Source organism: Nelumbo lutea, chromosome 4 (assembly GCF_056320005.1).
Source record: "Nelumbo lutea isolate HS-2025 chromosome 4, American lotus-T2T, whole genome shotgun sequence".
In the NCBI taxonomy this organism is placed as follows: Eukaryota; Viridiplantae; Streptophyta; class Magnoliopsida; order Proteales; family Nelumbonaceae; genus Nelumbo; species Nelumbo lutea.
In genome coordinates, this window is record NC_142687.1 from 83031050 (window position 1) to 83051466 (window position 20417).

The window sequence follows — 20417 nt, forward strand, 5'->3', positions numbered from 1 at the left end:
CTCTCATCTTAACTTCCTAAGCACCTACACACTGATTCGGACTGGTCTTGGCCCTTCTCTTTTCATCTTCATCAATTTTCACTACTCCCTTCATTCCTCCACCTTCTCCTCACCCTATTCCCAATTGATCACGAATCCCCTGTTGCAGTTATCTCCACAAATTAAATGAAGACCATAGTAGCAGTAATAAAAACGAAGATGTATACCGAAGGTTGGCCACAACTACTACCCAATACCGGAGATGTATTTTCCGATAGGGGATCCAATGCACTTAGCCATAGAGTTGGGTTCGGGTTGGAGCACCACATCCTTAGGACTTCATGATGCGCGATCTAGAAGCTCCTAGCTGGAGAATTGCCTGGATGTTCTCACGTGGCGAGCTAGGTTAACCTACAAAATAGTGCTTAGAGGGACTGGGGTGGAAGACCCAGTGAGGTCGCTCCGATGCTCAAGTCAGTATTCTATGTGTTTGTGAGCTAAGTATGAATGATAGAGAGCTTGAGTGCAAGTAATAGCGCATACTTTTTCCTTGAGAATCGATGCCTTTATATAGTTGGGTAACTATGAGTCACACGAAAAAACTCTGGGATCTTCGGGACAAATGGATAAGATCCGTTTTTGTTTCCAAAGGAGAACGATAAGCCAGTTGATAAGGTTTATCTCTTCCCTCCGATTCGGGCGGAGTAAGGATAAGTCCTGTTAACGGGCATCGTGATCCCGAAGGGTTCATAGTCCATTGAAGAAGCTTCTAGAGTTGGTTACGTGGCACTTCGGTTCTTTGGCACCGAACTAAATTAGGGGCCGAGGTGCCTTTACTTCAAGGTGCCTTTATGCTAAGATGATCTTACGCCGAGGTGCTCAAGCCCCCGAACTCCCAAGCTGCTGACGAGGGTCCCTTGTTGGGTTGTCATCCTACTGGCTAATCGCATCCACGTGTACCTCAGTCGCTAGGTCGAGCCAAATCACCCCTCATCATTTGCCCCCCACTCCCTGTTTTAGGGGTTGTAACCCCGGTGTGGGGAGTTCACGATCAACGCAAGTAGGTTGGCCCGATTTTTTCTTGGTTCACCTCCCGATTTTATGGTTAGACTGATGTAACCCATGTGGCTCAGTGGAAAAAACCAGATCGCATGTCAGGGACGCACGGACTCGATGTGGTTTATAAACTCCACATACACCAAAAATCGCGCTCAACCAAAATCTTTCCTCGAAGGGAGTACAACTAGTTTTCACGAGAGTCATAGAATCGCATTGATCTGAACCGTCAGTTCCCGAATATGGTGGCTATAAATAGGGGGACCCAGGTCTCATTTCCTTCTTTCCTCAAAGTGCAATCGAGAACTGAGGTCATGCATCCGTTCTTCAGCTCGTGTCTTGTATCCGGGGTAGTTCGCTTCCTCTTTTGTCTTTCAGTGAGTTCGCCTTGTCTTGCTTCCTTTTTTACTTTGAGTTTGTTTGTTCCCTTTTTATTTATTATGTCTATCCTTAGTTTAGATAGCATTCTAGATGGGAGTGATGAGTCCATTGGGCCAAGGTGGGTACCTTGGCACAAACCGCGGAGCCTCATCCTGCCGAGGTGGGCACTTCGACATAGGATAAGGACTCCAATTCGTCCGAGTTAGACTCACCTCGGTGAGAGCAAGAAGCTTCTAGAAAATTGGCCTCCTCCTCATACCAAGGTCACTGATAGCTTTAGCCCGTTTACAATGACAACAAATAGGCTCTTATCCTTAGTAGCTCGGTATAGACTTCCCAACGACTTCATTTATAGTATTCCCTTAAGCAATCTTCCACTCCACCCTTTTATAGTCGAGATCGTCAAATTCTTTGACATCGCCATAGACAAGCTCTACCTGAACTTCATTCGCAACTTTGTAGGCACCATCTCCCTTTTTCATGACTATAATCAACCTCTTGACCTTGCCATTTTTTCCTCGATTCTTTACATCAAAAAGAATTCTGCTTCTGTTCTATCCGAGCACAAGCGAAGTTATTACATGTCTCCTCACCCCAGGTACAAGTTGTTACACGAGCTCCCCAACAAAGTCCCGGCCTAGAAGAGACATTACTTCATAGTCCGTAACGGGGAAGGGTGGCCTTTTCCAACTCACTTGAGGCCTACCATCCAGGACCCCGGCGTTAGGCTGGATAAAAAAGTGCAGAAGTAAGTCTGGGCTTGGAAAAAGCTTGGCCTGAAGTTCGAGGACTTTGTAACCGAGGAGAAGCTCATGTAGGTCGGTCGGTAGGTCACCAACTGTTGTACTCTTTTTCTTATTTTGTTTTACTTTGATGTTGCATCTGACTTTGTTTGTCGCCTTCTTGTAGTCATCATGACTGACTTCTCTACCGACGAGCTCTTCAAAGGCATGCAGAAGGGAAAGAAGAAGAAGAAGAGGGCCTCCAAGAAGGCCCGCATTCAGGAGGTGGTTCCAACCTCGGACGTCGATGTCACTACCTCCAAACCCCCAGCCGACACCAAACAGCCACCGGTAATCGACCTGGTCAAGGAGGACCAAGATAGGGCTTCTCCACATCATTTGCCCGAGGAAACTACATCTTCCAAGGCTCAGCAAGCTCAAGAAGCTACTCCATTGGGCGGTAACATCCTAGTTCAGAGCGTCTTGAGTCCAAAGCTTGGTCTCCTCAAAAGAAAAGACGCAATCTTTTCCGAAGAGGTTACTCGGTGGGCCGAACTACTGGCCGCTCAGCTCGGCTCTCGAGGCCGAGGAGTCATCCCGCGAGGCTCACTCTGAACTAAACTTGGCTCATAACGAGAATAAAAAATTGTTGAAGGATGTGCAAGCTCGAAAATAACTGTTGACTGATCTGATGGTGGAGAAGGAGGAATTGAAGAAGCGCGAGGTGGCTCTTAAGAGAAAAGTCTAGAGTCTCGAGGAGCTGGTGAAGGAGCGGACTAACATCTTGTTTCGTTCGATGGAGGAGGCGAAGGTCAAGGCCGTCGAGGAGTATAAGTCTTTGGCGGAACAACGCGAGCTACTTCTTGAGACCGGAACAACGGGCTACCGCAAAGGCTTCAAGCTCAGCAAGTGGTTGACCCAGTGATGAAAGCATTGAAATGTATATCTATAGTGTGCTCAACAATTGACATTTGTAAAATAAAGAGCTAAAAAGTAATATTTTCCATAATAATTTTATAAATGTCAATTTTATTATTTGTGCAATTTTTATGCTAAAAGAATTAATAATTGAATGGAGGAAATCCCAAACATAGGTCCAAGAAACCCAAACCCAAGTTCGATGACCCAAGTATGAGTACTAATTCGTTTCCCGTTGTACTCTGAACAGGGCCCAATATTTTGGACATATCTTTCTCTACAAATGTCAAAATTCAATGATTCTTGAGGCTATGGACAACTAAGAGATAGGACTACAATTCATCAGTTTGAGGAGCCTGACAGCATAATAAAAAGGAAAAATTCTAACCTAAAAGGGGGATGACTTGCAGAGGTTATTTGGCATTATTTTCTCAGTCTTTCACAAAAAAGAAAAGGGGAGAATGACGTTCAAGTGCGGCTAAAGCTTCAACAAGGCTAGGGAGAATCTTGATCGATGAGTTTTACTTGATATTTTACTTTGATTCCTTGAGAGATTTCAATGTTTAATTTTGTTCTTGAGAGATTTCTTTTATTATTTTGATAAACCCTAAAGTTATATTCTTCAATTAAAATAAAAGATCAGTCATGCTCTTTTTATATACAATTTGTTAGAAAATAAATCATTGGGTAGATTTAAATTATGAGTTGATCCTTGACTGCAATATTGCCAATCTGATATGTTTTCGTTCTTGGGTAGCTTGTAAGAATAGATCATTATGTTCTTCATCGAAAGTTTATTCCTCAGAACAAATACTTTTGTTCTTGTCGTTGGTTTCAAAGTTATATTTTCTGATTGTTTGTTTGGGATGTGAAATTTGCAATTGAGTAATAAATAGGAATCAATGTCGAGACCAATTAAGCAAATCGATCAAGTGAATATCGAAGCCTTATTCATCACAAACTATTTTCATCCTTCAATCATCGTTACTTTTATTCAAATATTTTTGCACTTCTTTTTATTATTAGAAAATCATTTTTTCTAGGTTACTCACTCTTAACGATAACTCCTTTTGTTGGTTTAATCAGCTTCTCTATGGATTCAACACCTAAAGCTATGCTTCAACAACTGCTTAGCCAAGGGTAATAATTCTGGGCGAGACACCCAACGTGAGTTTCCTCACCTTGACCTCAGTGCCATCACAACATCAAAGATCATCGAGGAGATGGCCCTCTAGGCAACTAAGGACCCCGACTTTGAGGAGGAGAGTGACAACCTCCTAGGTAAAGAGACTATGGAAGGGGAAGATGGAGGTGACATCGCCAACGCCGCCGACGACCACATGGAGATCGATCAGCCTACCAACGCTGTTGTTGGGGATGAAGGGCCCCGAACTGATTGATACCACTTGCCTCTTTTCTTGGACCCCCGTATATAGTGTATGTGCCAGGCCTTCGAGCTCAGTTGTAGTAGCAGTTGCTTTCCTTTCTATATGTTGTTTTTTTTTCCATGTACTCGAAACTTTTGTTAATGAAGCATAGTGATTCAAAAAACCTTGTGTGCAAAAATATTTCTAAGTGTTGGTTATCCCAAAGTGTTGAGCTAACGAGTTGGGCTCCAAGTAGGAATAACTCAGTATTGTTGTATGCCGAGGTGGACAGACATTGTAGGGTATATATTTTGTTATCCCGAAGTGCTGAACTAACGAGCTGGGCTCCGAGTAGGAACAACCTGATATTGTTGTATGTCGAGGTGGATAGACATTGTAGGGTATATATTCGACCTGTCTATGCATGGGTTACTCACTTGCCCAAACTGAAGAGGCAACTGGGACTTGTTGCACCTATGCTGAAGAGGCGACTATGACTTATTACGCCTATTCCAAGGAGGTGACTAGGACTTATTTGCCCGTGCTGAAGAGACGACTGTGACTTGTTTGCCTATGCCAAAGAGGCAACAAGATTTTATTGTAGTACCGAGATCTTCTGTCAGCTCGACACTATGGTCCTTAGGCTTCTGGGAGTGACTCATAGTCCTCTCTCCAACTCGACGTCTTTTTGATCAATTCAGTGGTTCCAAGGACTTAGAAGAAATTCTACATTGGAGTCGTGAACTCATAAGTAGTACCTCCATAGGTTGTCGATGTTCCATGATTGAGGTACATGCTTCCCTTCCAATGTCTCGAGCTCATACATGCCTTCCCCGAATACCTGCCTTACACGGTACGGACCTTCCCAATTCAGTCTGAGCTTACCCACACCGGACTCAGTTACCATAACTTTCCGAAGAACTAGGTCTCCAACACGAAACTGCCTCTTCTTGACCTGGGCGTTGTAGTAACGAGCTAATCTCTACTAGTATGTCGTAGCTCAGATGTAGGCCAGGTCCCGCACCTCCTCTACCAGGCCCAAGTTGGTACAGAGCTTGTCGTCGTTTGCTTCCTCATCATAGGCCTCAAGTCGCAATGTGGGTACCTCGATCTCTATCGAGATCACTGCCTCTGTACCATACGTGAGGTTGAAGGGAATTTCACCCGCCGTGGTCTTGATAGTAGTTCGATAGGCCCAAAGGACATCGGGTAGCTCATCCACCCACAATCCCTTTGCTCGGGTTAGGTGAGCTTTCAATCCATGAAGTATCGCCCTGTTAGTTACTTTTGCCTGTTCGTTCGCTTGAGGGTGTGCCCCCGATGTGAAGTTTTGTTGAATCCCCATTTTAACGAACTAGTTTTGGAACTTGATATCTTTGAATTGCTTCCGATTATCGGATATCAGCACCCGGGGTAGTCCAAAGTGGCATACTATGCTCTTTCAGAAGAAACTTTGTATATTACGAGTTGTGATGGTTACCAGGGGCTTGGCTTCCACCCACTTCATAAAGTAATCTACTGCCACAAGTAGGAACCTCCTCTACCTGGTTGCTGGTGAGAAAGGGCCGAGGATGTCGATTCCCCACTACACAAAGGGCCACGGGCTGGTAAGGTATTTCAAATCATCAGTAGGTTGATCGTGGATATTGGCATGCCTCTGACATTTGTTGCACTTCTTGACAAGCTTGAGTGTGTTTGCCTTCATTGTGGGCCAATAGTAACCCTGCCTTAACGCCTTCTGTGTGAGGGCTCTGCCCCCCAAATGTCCTCCGCACAGGCCTTCATGGGTGTCGCGAAATACAAGCTTAGCTTCTGAGGGTCACAGGCAGCACAGGTAAGCGAGCGTGAAGGATCTTCTGTACAGCCATCCGTCTATGAGGATGTACCTGGCTGATTAAAGCTCTACCATCCAAGCTGCATTGCGTTCTGCAAGTAGGGTCTCGTGAAGCAGATAATCGGTGAGCGGGTCAATCCAGCTCGATTTCGCTTGCAAAACGAGAGCGACCTCTTCGCCCCCCCCCCTCAAAAATTTTGGGCCGAGGTAGGTCCTTTATGTACATAGTTCGCATAGTATTGTTGCTCGTACTCGTTAAACGTGATAAGGCGTCAACCTCAACGTTCTTGGACCTCGGAATTTGCCTAATAAAACATGATCTCTCTGACTTTGGCCAGGTAAGTTACCATAGTTGGATCGTAGGTTTCATAGTCGCCAGTGACTTAGTTGACCACTAGTTGTGAATCGTTGCATACGATCAGGTGCTTTGCTCGTATTTCCTTTGCTAAGTTCAGCCTGACAATCAGCGCTTCATACTCTGCCTCGTTGTTTGATGTCTTGAATCTAAACCGGAGAGCATACTCCAGCTTCACCCACTTTCCGATCAACGGCTCTAAAACTTTATTTACAAGGCGCTGGAACGTTGCCCCAGCATTTTTCAATCCAAAGGGCATAACCTTATAACAGTATAGCCCGAGCTCAGTTACAAATGCGGTCTTGTCCTACCCAGTAGGATTCATCCTAATCTGGTTGTAACCAGAATAGGTGTCCAAATAACTCAGCAACTCATTCCTCGAGGCCGTGTCCACTAGGCGGTCAATATTGGGCAGTGGAAAGCAGTCTTTCGGGTAGGCTCTATTCAGGTCAATATAGTCGACGCACATGCACCACCTATCGTTGGCCTTATTCACCAGAACCGGGTTGGCCACCCAACTCAAGTAATGGACTTCCCTAATGAAGTCTATCGCGAGGAGCTTCCCGACCTCCTCATACTACCCTCCATCGTTCCAGGGTGAGGTTGCGTTTCTTTTGTCTTACTAGCCTAATAGTTGAGTTCAAAGTGGCTCGCTGGTCAAGGCACCGATCTGAAGAGTTCTAGTTGGTTCGGTGTCAGAAACCGGTATGTGGACCATTTCTTCTCTCGGGGCAACTCACTCCTCTATGTGTTCCGCTGATTGTTCGAGCTCGAGATCCTCCACCAGAATTGCTTTTCCTTTCAAAGCGGCCATGTAACATTTGCGAGATTCAAGCTGGTCACCTCACACGACCCCCACACCGTAATCAGTTGGGAACTTCATCACTAAATAATAGGTGGACACTATCGCACGTAGGACGTGTGTGATAGGCTGACTTATAATCGCGTTGTAGGGGGATGGAGTCCCAACCACCAGGAAAGTGTGCTTGAATCGTACGATGTTCAGCCATGCCCCTGCTTCCACTAGTACTGTGACCCGACCAAGGGACCTGACCTCTTCTCTGCTAAATCCTACCAAAGGTGCGTCTATTGGCTTTAGGTCGCTCTGATGTAACTACAACTTTTCGAAAGTCTTCTTGAAGAGGATATCCGCCGAGCTACCCAAGTCCACCAAGATCCGCTTCACTTCAAAGTTGTTGATTCTGAACTTCACGACCAAGGAGTCATCATGTAGATACCGAATCTCGTGCACGTTGTCCTTTGTGAAGTAGATAGGTTCTTCGAGATGAGGTCGCTTTGGCGGGTTTTTGCCTTCATTCTCCAATTCACAGACCGAAGTCCTCCTAGTTGTTGATGTACATCTCACAATGATGGACCCGTCGGTGTTCATATTGATCACTCTACGAACTGGCCTCTCCTCTGGTAGTTGCCGAGGTGGCTGCTCATTCTACTTGCTAGTCTCAGGGGCATTCCTCCTCTAGTCCCCCTATTGGTCTGCCTACCCCCTCTCCTCTTGTAGGATGTAATTCTTCAGGTACCCACGATAGATAAGCTCTTCGATCTCGTCATGGAGTTTCCTGCAATTTTTCGTGTCGTGTCCATGATCTCGGTGGAAATGGCAGTAGACACTCAAGTTTCTTGTTTTCAGGTCTCCCCTTAGCCTAGGCGGCCATCTGACAAAGGAGGAGTCCTTGATGGTCATTAAGATCTCTCCTCGCTTAGCATTCACGGGTGTATTCTCTCTACTAACGGAGTCCTGGAACACCGACCTGACTTGTGGCCGCGCGAAGGGGACCTGCTTCTTGACTTACTTTTTCTCCTGCTCTTCTTATTTCTTTTTTGCCCACTACTACTCGTCCCTTCATTCTCTCTCTTCCTCTTTTCAGTCGGTGGATTATCAGTCTTCTGGTTAATCTCCTCCTCGGTACCGATGAACTGGTCTGCCAACTTAAGGAACTCGATGATATTTTTTGGTTTGTTGGCTACCACATGCCACTTGAATCCTCTATGGGTGATTCCCTTCTTTGTTGCAGTGAGATGCACCGCTGGGTCGAGATCTGGTATTTGCAGGAAAGTGTCATTGAAGTGCTTGATGTAGCTTCTGATTAACTCTCCTTCCCTCTGAACCATGTTCAGAAGACTCTCTTGTGACTTCGGGCATTTTTTTGTTGGTAATGAAATGCGCAGTGAACAGGTCGACAAACTATGCCCAGCTCTTGATGGAGCCTGGTGCGAGGTTCCTATACCAGGTGCAAACTACTCCCCTAAATGTGGTGCAGAAGGCCACACACATGCAGGCTTCATCAGCCTCAACTAGGTGCATCTGATAGGGCTATTCGCGGATCGAATTGTGTTTGTTTACTGAGGTTTTTCCAACTAACCCAACCTGGTCGGGTTACCTGAGATGGAAACCGAAACCGACCCAGTGTGAAGCAAAACAGACCTGGTCGGTTTGAGTCAGGTTGGGTCGGTTTGGGTCAATTTCGGCTCTAAGTTCATCCATGCCCCCCATGGCCACCTAGTTTTCTGGAAATATATTTAAAACTGAAATATGCATTTTAGAAATATATATATATATATATATATATATATATATATATATATATATATAAACAAAAATATACATACAAATATATTGGAATATATATTTTCTGGAAATATATATCTAACACATTTCATAATATATATTTTTTAGATATAGATATTGGAATATATATTTTCAGATATTTCAGCTTTTAGTTAAGTAGGAAATAAGTTGGTTTGGGTCGGGTCGGTTTCGGTTTTCACACAAGAAAAACCGAAACCGACCCAAACCATCGGCTTATGAATTTGTACAATCCGAAACCGACCGGTGCTGATGAAAACCCGGCTGACTTGTGTTGGGTTGGTCCGGGTTGGTCGGTTTGGTCGGGTTGGGCCTTCTTATGAACATCCCTAGCATCAATCCACGCGATCGTTGGGGTTGAACGACCCATCATGCTTATCTTGCAGTGGGACCATGAAATCTTTCGGCATTGGGGCTGCTAGGAGCTCGGGAGACTAAGGAGATGACCGGCTAAGCAAGGGAGGCATAATCTTCATTGCCACCGAGCTCACTTCTTCCCTTTCTTTAACTCACTCTACTTGCTGGCTTGGCTTCGCTGGTGGACTGTTTCTAGCCGAGGCCGTTGTTGCTTCTTCACTAGCTCAGTGTTGGTGCTGCTAATCTCAATCTGGTCTAGCATCTTGACCCTAGTTCTTTCGTGCTCTCAAACATTGTCGCGAGGTGGGTCCTGGTTCCTTCTCGCCAAGTTCTCCTGGTTGTGGAGTCCACACTGGCTATCATGAGGCACTAAAGGGACTAACCTCGAGTTTGTGCCTCTAGCTCCGGGCCGATTGTTATTTCCCCGCGACCCATTATTCTCTTGCTAGGAGTGTCACAGTTGGTTGTTCCTGTTGAGTTGGTTGTCCCACTGGAGAAATGTTTTGACCGTCCCTCCTCCCATGAGGTGGAGTCTGGCCCCTAGGAGGGATTGGCACCTGTGAGGTCCCCTCACCCCGATGAGGGGATCGGCAGAGGTTCTGGATAGTTCCAGGCCGGTTCTGGTTCTGCCCCTGGTGCAACCCTATGTAGCGAGGTGGAATCGACTACTTGTTCGGCTGTAGTGGTGGAAACTATTGGTACAAATAGTACTGCTGATATTATTGTTGTTGAACCTACTGCATCTGGATCTGTATCATCCGGACACACTGAACAAGGTCATGGAACTGGGAGTGGTCGACTCTAAGGGGGATCACGAATGGCTCAGATAAGGTCGCGCCTAGTGGGGGGAGTGGGACACTCACTTGCGGGGTGCCCTATGGTATAGATAGTGATGGGACCCCTAAGGTTGTAAGGGGAATAGTAAACTACCTGATACATACCGTGGGGCCTTGAGGAAAGGTTGATTGCTGATCTTCCCCCCCAGTGACATTCATCTCGATGCTTTTCCCAGTGTTGCTGGAAGGATCCATTGATGTTGGAGCAAAAACTAGAACTGCAACTAAGATTGGGATGACCTTTTGATCATGTTCCCATAGACGACGCCAATTGATGGTGCACGATTTGGAAGCTCCTAGCTGGAGAATTTCCTAGATGTTCTCACGTGGCGAGCTGGGTCAACCTACAAAACAGTGCTTAGAGGGACCGAGGTGGAAGACCAGGAGATGTCACTCTGATGCTTAAGTCAGTATTCTGTGTATTTGCAAACTAAGTATGAATGCTAGAGAGATTGAGTGCAAGTAATCACGCGTACCTTTGCCTTGAGAATTGATGCCTTTATATAGTTGGGTAACCGTGATTCACATAGAAAAACTCCTGGATCTTTGGGATAAATGGATAAGATCCATTCCATTTCCAAAGGAGAGCGATGAGCCAGTTGATAAGGTTTATCTCTTCCCTCCGATTCGGGCGGAGTGAGGATAAGTCTTGTTAACGGACATCGTGATCCTAGAGGGTTCAAAGTCCGTTGAAGAAGCTTCCAGAGTTGGTTACATGGCACTTCGGTTCTTTGGCCCTGAACTAAATTAGGGGCCGAGGTGCCTTTATGCTAAGATGATCTTACGCCGAGGTGCTCAAGCCCCCAAGCTCCCGAGCTGCTGATGAGGCTCCCTTGCTGAGTTATCATCCTACTGGCTGATCGCATGCACGTGTACCTCAATCGCTAAATCGGGCCAAATCACCCCTCATCAGGACTACAAATCCTTCACGGAAAATACCGTTGGGGCTAAAAAGAAAAGGGTTGCGGGTTGTGGTGATAGGTGGGTTGGGTACCGACTGATCACGAGGGGAGACAGTGTAATCGTCGTCGATAATTTCTTCACAGGGAGGAAAGGGAATGTAATGCATCATTTTGGGAATCTCGAATCTGCCCCGACGTGGTGGAACCCCTATTGTTAAAGGTGGATCAAATCTACCATCTGACATGCTCTGCCTCGCCTGTGCTTTACAAGTTCAATCCAGTCAGACCTCTCTGCATGCGATCCTCCCACTGCATCAAGGGGTGTCGCGGGGTGGTCTTCAATTGAATAGGGATAGAGGGAGAGGGGAAAAGAGTACCAGGGGAGATAAAATGGCTCAATGGCGATCTGCTGTAGGGAGATTGCTGCTACTTGTATTGTGTGATGATGATTGATGAATACGGGAAGGTGGAGGATTTCAGATGGGAATGGAGGATATGGCGCTGTAGATTAAGAAATAGGGTGTTTTGGGCCTTGGGCTCAGGTGGATGACTTTGTATTTGTAAGTGATCTTGAACGCCACTTGCCGTCGGTCATGAAGAGGGCAGCAAGCGGAGCCTTCTCCGCTGCTCAGGTCCATTGAATCAATGTGGACAGATTGGACGCCATGATTCATTGACACCTGGGTTTAGGGGTGTCAATGAACCTGTTTTGGATTGGATCCATCCACATCAAAACCAATGTGAACAAATTGGACGGGCCAATAAGACATGTTGAATTAGACCTAAAGTATTTATTGAATTGGATTGAACCTGGTCCATCCATAATAAATTTATATTTTGATTGGGTTGGATTGAGTATATAGGTATAGATCATATTTAGGTTAGAATTAAATTAATCTAAATTAAAACAAATTTGAACAGATTGAACAGTCCAAAAATTGAATTGGACCGATCCAAAATGTTCATTGGATTGGATTGGACCCGGTCCAAATGGACTTACACTGGACTGGATTGGATCAGATCAAATTCAGTCCAATTGACAGCCGTAATGGGGTTCAATGCCTCCTCGGCTACTGAAGCATTCTTCTATGGTGTTCGAGTGGAGCGTCTTGGTAGAGAGAGGTCACTTCGACGTCGTTTGGCCCATCAATGGCGAAATTAATCTGGCATCCCTTGATGAAAATGTCATGGGTTAAAGATGCCACAACACTGCGTGGGATCACCATTTCTTGGGCAGCTGCAAGTAAGTCGTTCTCTGTGACTGCTGTATCTCTGGGGAGGGTCCTTCCAATAATCTTCTCCCACAAAGAAGCAAGCTCATTCATGTTTTAACGTTGCCATCAATGGCTTTCATGGTGAATTTTCCGATGTCGGTGCCATCAACAAAATAGGCTTTAACGTTGCCATCACCGTAGATGTGGAATTCGTCCAATGGGGGAAGAACCTCGGAAGGATGAGAGTTGTCGTGGTAGGGCCAAGCGGCGATAGAGTTGCAGCAGATGTAGGTGTAAGGTATACCGGATTCTTCTATCATTCGTCTAACCTTGCGTTTGTCGTTGTACATGGTGAGACCGGGTTCCACAGGATCAGCTCTATCTACGTCTTGCCCCAACTCAGATGGCAGAAATCTCTTAACAGTTCCGACGGAGCTAATGGCATCGACGACGACGAGGGTGAACGGGCGTAAGATGCACTCCCCTCCTACGGCTGGTATCACCACATCGATTTTGTGATTTTTTTTTAATATCTTCTCCATTAAATCAGTCACCAATGGTACCGCGACGTGTAGGATGATGGTTCCTTTGTCTCGGAAGGCTCCAATGAGTTTGGCTTTGGCCTCCTTGTGCTCACCATGTCTGCCTACCTAATCCGAAGTTTAATATATAATGATAGATGAGTGGCAATCAAAAGTTGGTCGGATGACCTAACATGATACAATCATACAATACAATGAACAGCCAATAAAAAAAATGGTGGGTACTGGGTAATACCCTGTTTTATGGGCTGCTATTTGCTTCTGGAGGCCCAACCCACAAGATGTAAAAAATCAACTAATCAATTCTTGTCATATTGTGGTACAAGTTTATTTTCTTAAAAAACTTTGGCGATTATTCTATCAGAAAGAAAAAACACTTTGCCTATTTTACCTATACCCATGCTAATGTATCATGCACAAAACTTTAAAACAGCTCAAACTGTGTTTTCTGAACAGTTGGACTATCCCCATGAAGGGTAATAGAACAATTGGAATTAATAGTCTTTCAACCAAAAAGATGAACAAAAATCTAATTAAAACAACATGTATCATGAAGATGAAGCTCCAAAACAACCCGGCCTTTTTAAACAGCAGAATAATTTTCCCTTCTATTTTTTCTTATTTTGGCGCAACAGATGCAAAAGCTACAATAGAAAAATAAATCAGTAATTAAATGAAACAATGCGAAACATTCTATCCTTTCTAGTCTCTCTCCTGTTGAATCCCCTCCTTTGTCTTATAATTTATCCTCAGCAACCAATCAATCTTTAAGGCAGATGCACATTTCCAAACTTTCATCATTCATACAACTTTTCTTGTCCTCCAACACCCTAGTATTTGTATTAAAACAAGACTCCGATGGAACTGTAGACACTAGAGGGATTAGTAGATCACATGCCATGACAGCTAAGACTAGATAGTTTTTTTTTTCATGCCCTCTCCACCAGCCTAAAGTATCAAAATTACCCCATCCCTCGTCGTATGAATCAATTAAAGTAGAAACACTTGGTTGTAAATAAAAATTAAGTTCAGTAAATGAACTTGCAAATGAACTGCTAGTATATTTCTGTCTCTTTTGTATTATAGATCGAATTTTGTCTTTTCCACTATTGAAACTAGTTGTTTCAGAAGTGGAATTTGTACCTGTACAAGATTTCCTATGCCCTACCACTCGAGATTCATATAAACTATACATTTCACATAATAAACTATTAGCTTCTTCTATTTTATTTCCAAATTCAATATTCATATTTTCACAATATGATTCAAGTAAAATTTCTAAACCATCGTTCCTAATCCTATGATCTTATATTATAGCTAAGCAATAAAGATGAGAAATTTTCTCCCAATATTTTTCCTATATTTTGCAAAACATTCATTAATTATAAATAATTGATTAGATAAAAAACAAGTAATAGAATAATAAACACCTAAAAAATCATTAGTTGCACCATAAAAAAATTTGTAAAAAAATCTTTTATATAAATTATCATTTCCCAATCTTCCTCAAGTAAAGGATCATGTGGCATTTTTGCATTATAAAAATCACTAAGAATTTGTTTGTAAGCAATACCACTTTCTAACATAAAATAGATAGAATTCCATCTATGTTGAACATCTAATACAAAATGTTTATATTTTAAACCATAATTTTGACATAAATATTTAAATCCTTGTTTTTTTGCTCCATAACTTTTAATATCAATTATACAATTTCTAATTTGATAAATATGATGAGAAATAATATTCAAAGCATTTTGAATACGTAAATTTAATATGTGGCATGCACATCTAATATGAAATCATTTACCATTTAAACATGGTTTAATTTTAATTGAGATTTTAAAATATTTATTGCTGAATCATTATTACTAGCATTATCAAAACTAATAGAAGAAGTTTATTTTCAATTTCTTAAATATGTAAAGTATTTAAAATATTTGCAGCAATAATTAGGCCAGTATGTGGCCATTCAAGCCTAGTAAAACTTGAAATTCTTTTATGTAAAAGCCTTTTTTCATCAATAAAATGATCGGTAACACAAATATAACTTATGTTAAATCTAAATGTCCGAATATCATAAGTAATTGCAATTTTAGAATTAAGATTTGATCATAAAAAATAAATTTTGTTTATATAAATAAAAAAAATTTAAAGCATCTGTTCTAATAGTATTTCTGTAAACTTTTTTAAATTGTGGATTTATAGATCTACGTAAAAATTTTTCAAGTTTAGTATTTTCAACTAATAAAAATGGATGTTCAACATGCACAATATATTTTGCTATTTCTTGCCTCATTTTTTCTTGTGAATATTTAAAAGTACCAAAAATCTCACTTCCTATTTGTTCTTGTGATGTTTCTTTTCCTTCTTTTTTCATCAAATGGCATTTCAAATATTTTCCCAAGTGGCCAGTACCACCAATACTACTATAACTAAAATCACTCCTACATTTTTGACAAACGACTCTCTTTTCCTTTCTCTCAACCTCCTCTATTTTAAATATTGTCCAAACTAGGCTAATCAACCCAGTGTTCTCTTTTTTCTTTCCCCTACCTCTAGTAGCAATACTAGGGGTGAGAACATCAAGAACATCAACAACATCCATATCGGCGCTAACACTATCATATTGCGACTGAATATCGACATTGAGCACATTGGGGATTGGGTGTCAAAAGCTAAAGGAGGAGCTAGCCATTTTTTTAATTATAAAAAAAATAAAAATTAATTTAATTGCACTTACCCAGATTGTCGGTTTTGAATTTCAACTTGATTTCAATGGTTGAAGCCTCCAAGTCTCCCAAATTGCTAACTTGAGATACCAAGCAAGCCTTCTTGTTGTTGAAATTTGAATCAAATTGAGAATTGGAGAGTAGAGAGAGTATGAGAGTACATGGTTTTCAAACCGTCGTTCAGCCTGGGAACTGTCCAAGCAACCAGTTCCATTTTACCCTAAACCCGGTCCTTGGCCAAAAACTATTGAATCGATCAACAACTGGTTAACCTAGGCAATCGACCCGCTCAACGGTTTTTTGGCCATTTTTTAATTTTATTTATTTATTTATTTATTTTAATGTTTGTTGCCAGAATGGGTCATCCGTTTGAAACAAACGGTCGAACCATCGACCGGAAACCGATGGCCAGAACGATTCCGTTTCCAGGTCATTTTTTAAAACCATGTGAGAGTATAATGCATGTGCAAATATTAAAATTTGAGAGAGTATATAAGAGAGTATGAGAATTGGTGTGATAAGAATGGTGGAAGATAAAGCTATTTATAGGAATTAAAAATAATTTAATTCCCCAAAATACCCTAAAAACTAGCTATCTTTAGTTGTTGGGAGGGGTATTTTGGTCATTATAAAGGCATTTATCACTTTACCTAAATACCCCCCTGAACTAGATGTTATATAGTTGCTTGGGGGGTACCATTATCATTTTATCTCTCCCAAAGTCAAAATACATAAATACCCCCTATATAGTTGTTTATAGCTATTGGGGGTATTTATATAAAAAAAAACCCAAAAAGTTGAAACTAACCATTGGGGGGTGGGGTCTCCAACGGTAGGACATGTCTTTAAACCATTAGGATAAACCGGTAAAAGACTTAAACTTGGGTTCGAATTTGCCATTAAAGAAAAAAAAAAAAAAACTTGAGTTAGGATCTGATCCCAACAGCCATTATAACCGTGCATGTGAAGTCATGGCCTGCTTAAAATTTTAAAACCCAAAACCCTATATCCAAATCACATCCTCTGTACCCTTGGTGTGATAGATTTATAGTGGTCTGGTGGCAGAGCTAAGAATTTTCTTCTGGGGGCAAGTTAAACAGGAAAATGAGGCAGGAAGGAGAAGAATTAGGTTTGAGAGAAAAAAAATAGCCTGAGAAGGTTTGGATTTATTACAGATTCTTTAAAGAAAAATAAATAAATTATTTTTATTTTTATTTTTTTATTTTGAGAGTTGGCAGAGCCTTTGAGAGTGATCCTTTACAATTTTAGTTCAAATTTGGAGGAGAGTCAAGAACTCACTAGGTAACGATAGTTTTAACAAAAAGTTGGGGGGACCAAGGACCCCCACCAATAGACTTGGCTCTGCCCGCATTTGATAAACAGTGCCAGTTCATTGTCTCGTGGGTGTTTATTTTGAAATGTCATTTGGTAAAATATTTATTAAATAAATATTTGTTTTAGCATATCTAAGAGCCAACCGTTAAAGAAAAATTCATTTTAATGTTTCTCCAATGCCAAAGTATTTATTTCTTATTCATTTAATAAATCAAGAGAAATAGAACAAAACAAAACATAAAACGGCACAGAGGCCAAGTCTAAAACACAGTCTTGGGGTAGAGACCATATAGCATCAAGTAAAATAAAATGGTCAATCCCCGGAGGCGGGGAGTCCAAATACTTGAATCTTTCTTTTAAGTCGTATGCTAAATTAGCCATGAAGTCCGCACATGGATTGGCTTCTGTAGCAGTGTTTGCTTTGGATCTCCCAGTCTCTCTGGAGCAACTCGTCCACTTCTTTCAGAGTATGTTGTCGGTGTGGTTGAGGAGTTAGATGGTGGAGAGAGAGAGAGTTAGATTCTAGGATAACATTCTTCTGTCCCAGATTTCAAGCCAGCTTAAGACCTTCACAAATAGCCCAAAGTTCGGCTATCGTTAGTAGCACTGCCATTCTGTCAATGTAGGAGACGAATCTGCCTTTCCACTTGTCTGGCGCTGATCACAAAGGACTCCGCCATTGTTTCCTTTGGCATCCCCGTCAGTGTTGAGTTTAACCCAGTGAGCTTCTGGAGGTTTCCATTTGATATCTTTTCAAATTTTGTTGATAGCACTATTTTCAATAGAAATATTAAAGTCTAAAGCAGCAATATAATTATCTAAATACGAATTTGTAAGAAATTTCAGAATGGTGGGGCTTGTAATTTTGTTATTGAAAACTGTCTGGTTCTTTGAATTCTAGATCAGCCAGTTATGTAGCACAAAATAGCAATAAGGTCCCTACTCTAAGCTGTTGAAGATTAATTTTCAGCCAATCCTTGAGGGGTAAATGAGGATCTTGAATAGCATTCAAGTGATTAGCTAGCTCGTTTCAGATGTGTCTGTTAAACTCACAACTTCTAAACAGGTGGCCTAAGGTTTTCATGTTGTGAGAGCAGAATTCACAATTTGTGGGGATCACGAAGCCTCTTTGGTCTAAGGTTTCCATTGTAATGGTATGATGCTTCATCACCAACAATTCTATTAGGCAAGAAGCAATTCACGATAAAGAAATCGATTGATGGGGAATGAAAGACATGACTAGTGAGGATTCAAATGAAATCAATTATAAGAGTGATTTTGATGAGAAGAATGAACAAGTAGATATACAAATAGCTAATCTTAGGGATAATATAGCAAATAGGATGTGGGAGAAACATTAGATTGAACAGTTTTAGTTTTAATTTTAATTCAAATTTTAGATAATATGGTTAACATATTGGATATGTTTGAAACATTTTGAACTCACTTGGGATAAGTACCTTTTAATATGGATCATAGCCACCATGATAGGCCTTAATCCGGGTCTTACATAGATAGTTATGATTTCTAGTTTAATCATCCTATTAAGATAATATTACTGTTTGTAGTCAAACTGATGAAAGAATCCATGGAGGAGCTTGGAGAACCGGTGAGCAAAGTGTTGAATGAAATTGATCTAGAAAAATCACGATTCCTCACCAGCCCATCTCGTATTTACTTGCTACAAATAGGGGTGTAAACGGATTGAATTCGAATCAGATCAGGCAATATCTGAATTCGAATTCGATTCAATATCCAACGGATATTAACAATTAATATCCAAATTCAAATTCGATTAAATATTCAAATATTCAATTCGATTTAAATTTGATTAATTAATTATTTTAGATAATTAATAAATATATAAAATAAATATTTTATTGATATAAGGTATATAAATATATAAACTATTTATATAACTTAATTATTATGTATAAATTATATATTATATAAAAATTAAATAATAAGTCAAAATCGGATATTTATCGAATCGAATCAGATCATATCCGAATTCGACCGATTAAATATTCGAATTATCTGAATTCAATTCGATTAGGTCAAATATCGAATTCGAAATCAGATTTTTGAATACCGTTTACACCCCTAGCTAGAAACCTAGGGGCATCCATCTTCTTGTCATCAAACAACAAAATGAGCTCTTAAATTTTCAAGAAAAAAATGAACTAAATCCAAAAGAGTATAACAATGTGATCAATAAAGAATAGGGGTGCAAATGGATGGATCCAATCTGATATAAGCTGTATATATTATTTATATAAATACTAGTAAAAGTGCACGCGCGTTGCACGTGGCAATATCAATGATGATGATGATCATAGTCAGCAACCAAATGACCATACTGGTTGTATCATTAACTATTTAACTAGGAAAATTGACTATAATTAAGACATTAATTCATTTTTTCTTTGTATTTTAGCCATTTATATCTTTACTAACAATAATTCTTTTTTTCAAACATATTTTTGTTTAATATGAAGAATATATAATATTAATGCATGTTCAAAATTTTCTATAAAATTTATTTACCAAGATGAAATGCAATTCCAATATATTGTTTGAATATTGGTTTTTAATATTGTGGTCAAATCAATTATATATATATATATATATATTGCATTTTTGTAAACTTCTTATATGATGAAAATAGTTGAAAAATACTTATATTTTTTTTTGTTTTTCTTTATTTCAACTATTATATTTTCTTTTCCTTTTAATAATTTATGATTTTTTATTTAAATTGGATCGCATCATATTCAGATATTCAACATGTTGATCAGATTCAGATTCAAATCACTATTTATGAGATCCGATAAGACCTTCGGATCAAATCAAATTTAATCCCTACCAAATCACTTGCCTACAATGACCTAGCTAATTAAATCATTATACCATTTGACATGGTTAGTGGGGTCATGTGTTAGACATTAATGCTCTTTATTTTTTTATCCCATTTCTACCATTAATGAAAATAATTCTCATTAATCACATTTTTTTTATATAACAAATATATAATATTATAGGATGTACCCAAAATTATCTATAAATTTCTATATTTCTAGAATTTTATGTATTTTATTATTTAATAATAACATCATGTGTTGATCCATTTGACATGGATAGTTGAACCATTAACCCACCACTTGGATGGAAAAATAATTTTTTTCTATTTTGGTTGATTTTAAATCATTTATTACATTTTCATCATCAATAAAAGTAATTTTTATTTTCACATTTATTTTTACACATGATAGTATCAAATGA

At 40.6% G+C, this 20417-nt stretch overlaps 1 protein-coding gene and 1 pseudogene across 1 annotated transcript; both read right to left on the reverse strand.

The window, feature by feature from the left end:
- Nucleotides 1-5423: 5423 nt before the first annotated feature.
- Nucleotides 5424-5768, reverse strand: LOC148861382 (uncharacterized). Its single transcript, XM_088985037.1, has one exon. It carries the CDS (start codon nucleotides 5766-5768, stop codon nucleotides 5424-5426), a length of 345 nt encoding a protein of 114 aa, XP_088841163.1.
- A 6571-nt stretch (nucleotides 5769-12339) lies between these two features.
- Nucleotides 12340-13143, reverse strand: LOC148861383 (leucoanthocyanidin reductase-like; annotated as a pseudogene).
- Between the last annotated feature and the right edge of the window lie 7274 nt (nucleotides 13144-20417).

Excerpts from the sequence above, each read along its gene's own strand:
- LOC148861382 (XM_088985037.1), bottom strand. The coding sequence starts at position 5,768 with ATGGGGATTCAACAAAACTTCACATCGGGGGCACACCCTCAAGCGAAC.